The following is a 7,173-nucleotide window of genomic DNA, read 5'->3' as shown; positions in this document are numbered from 1 at the left end:
GACACCAGCGTGAGCCGAGGGTCCAGCGCCATCGGCAGCAGGCAAGCCCCCCCACACAGCCTGCCTTCCCCACTGCAGACATGGCCGGCTGACCCCAGCGTCCGCGCCCTCCCCTCCGGAAGCCCCCACCAGGCCAGCAGAATGGGCACAGGTGCAGCCCCCCGCTGTCCCAGGGCAGGGGTGGGACTCAGCAGGGTGCGCGGAAGCCTCGCCAGAAGTGTGAAGACCTGCGCTCGGTCCGTGGGTCCCCGGAAGAGCCCTGGGAAGTTGGCAGAGCAGGTGCGTCACTCCTGTTTCCAAGGGGAACCCGAGGCCCGCAGTCCCTCGGCCGGTCAAGGACGGGCTGGGCTCCAGTGGAGATGGACGTCCGGATCTTCCTTCGGCCCTTTCCTGGAGGCCGACATAACGAAGCCCGCTGAACCAGCCTTTTTGGTTGTGGTAAAACACACAGCAGAAAACTTGCCGCGTCGCCCATTTTTAAGTGTAACACCTGTGGCTTTTCACGTGGCTGTGCGACCCTCGCGGCCATCCACCCGCAGAACTCGCTCATCTTCCCAAACAGAAACTCTGAGCCCATCATGCGAGCACTCACCAGCCCTGCCCCCAGTGCCCGGCACCCACCACTTGCCATTTCTGTGAACTCGTCCGCCGCAGGTCCCTCCTATTAGTGGAGTCGTACATTACTTGTCCTTTTGCGGGAATCCACATTTTTACCCCAGATTGCACAGAACGGAACTCAAGTTATAATCTTGGCTGCCTTGTTGATTCAAATGACATTTTTACTGGGTCTCTGCTATCTTTATTCTCTACCAGAAAAACAACATGAAAATCTGGAGTGTCTTGGTTCACCCATATGCTATTTTCATTTAAGCGGGCAGATTTTTTCAATTTTTTTTTTTAATCTCTGTGGACAATCATACACTCTTCCATGGAAGAAAAAAAAGGACTCTGAGAGTTTCCATGGCAACTTAATGTCAGAAACCTGAGGCGAAACTCTTGAAATTTATTTTCAGAATCTGTTTTTGTAAGAGTGGGCAAGAGCAGATGCCCGCTGATAATCCTATTTTCAAGTCCTTTTGGCTGGTTTTTACGTTTCTGCTCGTCCAATAATGGCTGGGTCCCTAGCTGGGTCAGGCGCCGTGCGAGTGGGCGCTGGCCACGTGATGTGGGCCAGACGGGAACGGTGCCGGCCTGCCGCGTGGTCACCCAAGGAAGGCCGCAGGGGCCCGGGCTGGCCCGGGCGGGCGGTGAGGGCGTCACCCCCAGCACGCTATGGTTGCAGGCTGGATCTCCGGTCAGGGCATGTGCAAGAATCGAGCACCGAATGGATAAAGAGCTGAAACAACAAATCGAGGCTTCTCTCTCTCCACCCGCCCCCCCCCCGCCCCCCGACTTCCTCTCTCTCCCAAATCAGTTTAAAACGAGCTGTTGGGATTTCCCAAAGAGCCTCCTCCCTGATGACGCTAGCTAAAGTGCGATGTGGGGATACTTATTTGGGGCAAATTGACGAGGACTGTGCCGGTCCTACCACACGGCGTCCGGGGCCTCTCTCCAGAGCTCCTCCTGGTTGTCCGCGTCTGAGCCCCCGGATGTTTCTGGGTACAGCATGGACATGGTTCTTGACCTTCAAAAAACGCATCCAGCAAAAAGGAGGAAATGCTGACACGAACCTTGAGAACATGATGCTCAGTGGAACAGGCAGCCGCCGCCAGACACACACACTGTGGCTCTGTCTGTGAGGGGTCTCTAACGCGGTCAGACTCCAAGACACAGAGAGCAAGCAGAACGCTGGTTGCCAGGGGCTGGGGGCAGGGGGCGTCAAGAGACAGCTCCGTTTCGAAAGAGGAAAAAGTTCTAGAGAGCTGTTGCACAACCACGTGCATCCAGTTAATGCCACCGTACTGCAGGGACACCCCAAAATGACTAAGGTTATAAATTGCATGTTATGTGTTTTTACCGCAATTAAAAACAAACGTCCAGTGCAGCCCTGCCCATGCAGGGGACGCATTAACGCCTGCTGCGAGCAGGAATCACCTTGCAGCCTCCAGCCCGGGCCTCGAGTTTTTTCTGCAGGTTTTAGCTGTGGGGTTAGGAGCGGTGGGTGGTTCGGTTCCCCCTCACTGCCTTTTTGGGGTGTGCGATTTCAGATGCAGCTGGGAGATACTGAAGTCGAGACTTTTTTGGGGAAAGTCATCTACCCAGTGCCATCCGTTTGCTGGACAAGTCCCGCATGTCCCTGTGACACACGGATTTTGAGTTTCAGCGCTGAGGCTGGCCTCCTGCTGCCACAGGTCTGCAGAGGCTGACAACAGACCTGCTTCAGGCGGCAGCCACTGACATCTGGGGGCCCTCTGTAGCTGACGGAGCACCCCCACACGTGCTAACCTCGCTTTGGCCTCTAGTATCTCCTCCACGCTCTGCCAGAGGGGTTCATTTGCAGAATTGAAACCTTAGTTAAGGTTTGTTGAGGTTTGTTTTAAAAAATTGGCTGTTCCCACCCACATTCCCTTGAGATATAAATAGAAAAAAAAAAAGAGGTTTAGTTAGCAAGGCGAGACATCCGAGCCACATCCACCTGATCCTTGAAGAGGAAATCTAAGAGGTTCTTACTATCACTTTTTCGATCCTATATAAGGTAGGTCAGCACGGCAGCAAAAGCACATCCGTCTTTTGCTCCCTTCGACTCTTTCTTTTCTGATTCTTCTTGGGGCAAAATCGAAAACGGTGAGTAGCCGGTGGTCCTGCCAGACCCCAGACTCTTCTTCCTACGTGCGTTCCTATCGCGCTGGCGCATGCTGTGCTCAGATTCCCCTTTCCCCCTGGAGCGGACCCCTGGGAAGACTCTGAGGTGCAGCCTGAGGTGCGGGCTTCTCGTGCCTCTGATTCCCGTCCCTCGTCCCTCGGGCGACGTGGCGTCTCTCCCACAGAAGGTCCGCGCGCAGCCCGAGCGCTCCCCTTTCTCACTGGACTTTGCAACTTGAGTTCCTCCGGCTGGCGCAGGGACGCGCTGGCGTGATCGTCGTAGCATGGCTGACTTCTGAACGGTGTGCAGAGGCTTCTATAGTGATCGATTCTGTAAATACGACTTTTATACGAAAAGGAAACCACGTCGGCCTTTAGGTCGCGCGTCTAATTTCGTCTTCGGGGCATCTCCAGGAGAGGGCCCTGAGACCAAGGGGGCTGGGATCTGTTCAGTGTTTGGTTTTCCTTTGGATATTCTTTTTTTTTTTTTTTAAGATTGCATTTATTTATTTTTAAAGAGGGGAAGGGAGGGAGAAAGAGAGAGAGAAACATCAGTGTGTGGTTGCCTCTGATATGGCCCCCACTGGGGACCTGGCCCGCAACCCAGGCACGTGCCCTGACTGGGAATCAAACCTGTGACCCTTTGGTTCGCAGCCCATGTTCAGTCCACTGAGCTACGCCAGCCAGGGCGCTTTGGATATTCTGTCTCGGCACTTCATACCACGGTTGTCACATTCAAAACACTCTCAACTGAACACACAGTTTCCGGGGGCCCACCAGGGGGCGCTGCGCCCAGCCGTGCCTGCTCCTGCTGGCCGCTTACCAGGTGTCGCTCGCCCCGTGTGCACAGGTGGACGATGAGCATCACAGACGTCCTCAGTGCGGACGACATCGCGGCGGCCCTGCAGGAGTGCCAAGGTACAGCGCGGCGCCCGCCCTTCCGGCAGAGCCGCAGAAAACTCACGGGATCGGGGGACGAGACTGTTATTGATTACCTAAGGCCACGGGGCTGTGAAATGCGAGCACGTGGCGGTGACCTTTCTGTGAGGCTAAAGACACTGACAGTGGAGGAGGGGACCGGCAGCCGCCACGGAGCCGTCTGACCCCAGGGGCGGCTGTCCCCTCGCCAGTTAGGCCAGTGGTGCTGTCGTCTTGGAGACACGGCCGTAAAGTGGGTGGGGCGGGGGGCCACGGGGCTGGGGGGCAGAGGGACGGATCGAGGGCAGAGGGAAAGCTGAGCGGTGGTGGTCAGCAGGCGATGCCCAGTCTCGGCTGCTTAAAAATCTCCCACTGGCCGCCGCCCCCTCTGTCTTTGGAAAACAAAAACCAAACAAACATGAAACGCCTTTTCTTTCGAGTAGAGCCCCCCCTGTAGCTCGATGACACGGTGAGTATTTCGAACGACCCACGTTCTCAGCACCTCGGCCCAGACACAGGATGGGATCCGACGGGCACCAGAGTAACCCGCTCTCTGTTCTCCAGACCCAGATACTTTTGAACCCCAAAAATTCTTCCAGACATCAGGCCTCTCCAAGATGTCGGCCAGCCAGGTGAAGGACGTGTTCCGGTTCATAGACAACGACCAGAGCGGATACCTGGATGAAGAGGAGCTGAAGTGAGCTCCCGCCCCTGAGCCCGCCTGGCTCCTCCACGTCGGCGGTTGGGGCTGCGGTGCGGGGGAGGCCCGCTCGCTCCGTGTCTCCTCGGTGGCCGGCCTCGGTGCCGGCCGTTCAGCGGGGCGCCGAGAGAGGGGAGGGGCCCTGGCTGGTGCAGCTCAGAGGCATGGGCGTCACCCGGCAAACCGAAAGGTTCCCAGTCAGGGCACACGCCTGGGCTGTGGGCCAGGGCCCCGGCTGGGGCGCATGCGGGAGGCAACCGATCGATGTTTCTCTCTCACATCGTCATGTCCCTCTCTTCCTCCCTTCCTTCCCCCCTCCCTAAAAATAAATTAATACAATCTTTTTTTAAAAAAAAAGGGAAGGACCTGAGTCAGTGGGCCACACATGTAAACACAGGCACCTAAGATTGGAGGTGCACACATCCACTAGTTTTAGGGGTTTTCTTTGGTAAATGGGCTTATCAACAAAACCCCGAAAAAACTCTCAGAAACAGAATGCCCCCCAGCGCTCTTACGATGAACGAACCCTCTGCTGGGTGAGACTTTGCCCGGCTACGCAGTGGGCTGCGAACAGACGCCCGGTTTGCGTGGACAGAAAGAGAAAGGGCGAGCGGGGAGACAGACGAGCGAGCGGTCTTCCGGCACCTTCCCCGAGGCCTGCGCTGTCCCGCAGGTTCTTCCTCCAGAAGTTTGAGAGCGGCGCCAGAGAGCTGACTGAGTCAGAGACCAAGTCCCTGATGGCGGCCGCAGACAACGACGGAGACGGGAAGATCGGGGCTGACGGTACGTCGGCGCCGCCCGTAGCGTGAGGGACTAGCTCGGGGAGCACGCGGGGGGGGGGGGCCGAGAGACCCGCCGGCTGTGAGTTCAAAGCCCCCTTTCTTATCCTTGCGGAGCCTCGGTCTCCTCACCTGTGCAATGGGACTGAAGTGAGGGTGCAGGTGACATGGGGAGAGACCCTGACAGAGTGCCTGGGGCGTGCCGTACCAGCTGGCCCGCAGGTCACGGTGAACCAGAAAACACCCTTCGCCCGACTAGGGCGCCAGCGAGTGGCCTGGCCCACGATGTGCGAGTCAGCCAGATGCACCTCGAAACGAGTGTCAGGAGTCTCCACCGAGGTGCTTGAGCCCCTCCGAGTAAGAGAAGGGCCGGCGTTCTCAAGGGCGTCCCATACCAGAGGGTCTGTCGTCTAGGGCAGGAAAGCTTCTTAGCGTCCAAGAGCTTTAACACAGGTGTGTACTGGACAGCCGCCCACCAAGCGGGCGGTACCCGTCTGGGAACATAAGCCACGTCCGCCAGCATTTACGGAGCCTTCCGTGTGCGGAGCCCGGCACTCGGACGGCAGCGTGGCTACAGGCTGCAGAACCGGCTCAGTCCGTTGTGACTTTGTCACACCGCTGCTCCGAGCCCGCCGGTGCAGGAGAACCCACGTGTGGTCCTCCTGGGGTATTAAGTTGAAACCAAAAAACCGCTACTTTGGATCCTTATTTTAAAAACTTACTCAGAATGATGCCACTACCACTTACATGGTGGGAGGTAATGGAGCTTCTAAAAAAAACTCGGGAAAAAATGGTTTAGGCAAGGGAAGATTGATTTGTTTAAACCTGACCATGCAAGACTTCCGAATGGGCAAAAGCTTACTATAAATATGAAGTAAATCCCCAGTTCTCAGTTCCTATTTATAGCATCCACACATCGTATTATTATTATTATTATTATCTTTTAGCCATATAAACTTTCGGGGTATGGTTATAGGGTTCAAAGAGAAAACTAGTTCAAAGTACCACCCTATTAAATGTTTCCTAAAAATGCAAAACATAGCTACAGAGTAGACAAAAACCTCCCCCTTCTATCTGGAACTGATCAGGCGCAGAGTTCGAAGATCACAGATTTTGATGGGCCCTTGTCCGGAGTTCGCTCACCCCCAGAGAGCGCGGACTGGGGGGGTGGCTAGTCCTGGTGGGAGGGGCTCCGCTGCACAGCTAAAGCCGCGTGGGCAGTCGGGTCCCGTGGGAAGGTGAGGCCAGGTGGGCCTGCAGCCCGTGGCAGGCGGGATTTCTTCCCGTGTGCCCTCCGGGGCGTACCCATCACCTGGCAGTTCGCCTGTTCCCGTTCCCCTTCAAGACGCTCACTGCCCGCAGCGGGTCGGAAAAGTCCCGAGCCATCTCCACTGACCCTTGTTCTCCCCTCTTTCGTTCTAGAATTCCAGGAAATGGTACATTCTTAAAGACCCGAGACCATGGAGAAAAGACACAATCAGCTGGAAGGCCTCCAAAACCCCAGGAACATGGAACACCCCACCTCTCCCCCCTAATTTATTTATTGTCGTCCCCCCTCCCCCCCACATGCTCGAGAGTGCGTTCTAGCCAGGTAACAGAGTAGACAGTCGACCACCCCGACTCCTCGGAGGGGGGGGCGTGCCCTGACGACTCCCGCGAGGCCCTCCGCAGACAAGGCCTCCAACAGCCCTCCAATAAAGACGCGTTTCTCCTCGTGGCCGGCGTGTGGGTGTGGTCTTTTCTCCCGGCGGGGGGTGCAGGGAGGCGGTGTGGGGGCTTTTGGGAAGACGTCCGGCCTAACCGTGCGCGAGCGCACGGGGAGAACGGGCTGGAAAGAAGTCACGGACGAGGGGCGTTGCAAGTTCACGTTGCAAGTTCACGTATCCGCGTCGGAAGTTAACGGGAAGGGATGTTGGCCAGCCCAGAACCACGCTTGCTGCTGTGTTTTCTGCGGCTGGGCACTGGATTTCCGCGAGAGGGACTCAAGGAAAAGGCAGACGGTGCGAGACCAGAAGCAGGAGGCTACGGTGCGCG

General features: G+C 56.8%; 1 protein-coding gene across 1 annotated transcript; it reads left to right on the top strand.

Annotated features, from left to right (window-relative positions):
• Nucleotides 1-3,599: 3,599 nt before the first annotated feature.
• OCM2 (oncomodulin 2) lies at nt 3,600-6,587 on the top strand. Its single transcript, XM_045829362.1, has 4 exons — nt 3,600-3,660; nt 4,225-4,357; nt 5,034-5,143; nt 6,562-6,587. The coding sequence occupies exons 1-4, from the start codon at nt 3,600-3,602 to the stop codon at nt 6,585-6,587; spliced, it is 330 nt and encodes a 109-aa protein (XP_045685318.1).
• Nucleotides 6,588-7,173: the final 586 nt, after the last annotated feature.

This window comes from Phyllostomus hastatus, unplaced genomic scaffold (genome assembly GCF_019186645.2).
Source record: "Phyllostomus hastatus isolate PE091 unplaced genomic scaffold, TTU_PhHast_1.1 phas_contig_150, whole genome shotgun sequence".
NCBI classification, from domain to species: domain Eukaryota; kingdom Metazoa; phylum Chordata; class Mammalia; order Chiroptera; family Phyllostomidae; genus Phyllostomus; species Phyllostomus hastatus.
This window is presented reverse-complemented; position numbering and strand designations above follow the sequence as displayed.

Bases quoted from the DNA above. Each gene is read 5' to 3' on its own strand.
- OCM2 (XM_045829362.1), top strand. From the start codon at position 3,600: ATGAGCATCACAGACGTCCTCAGTGCGGACGACATCGCGGCGGCCCTG. The intron at 3,661-4,224 runs GTACAGCGCGGC...TCTGTTCTCCAG, and splicing joins GGCCCTGCAGGAGTGCCAAG to ACCCAGATACTTTTGAACCC. The intron at 4,358-5,033 runs GTGAGCTCCCGC...GCTGTCCCGCAG, and splicing joins CTGGATGAAGAGGAGCTGAA to GTTCTTCCTCCAGAAGTTTG.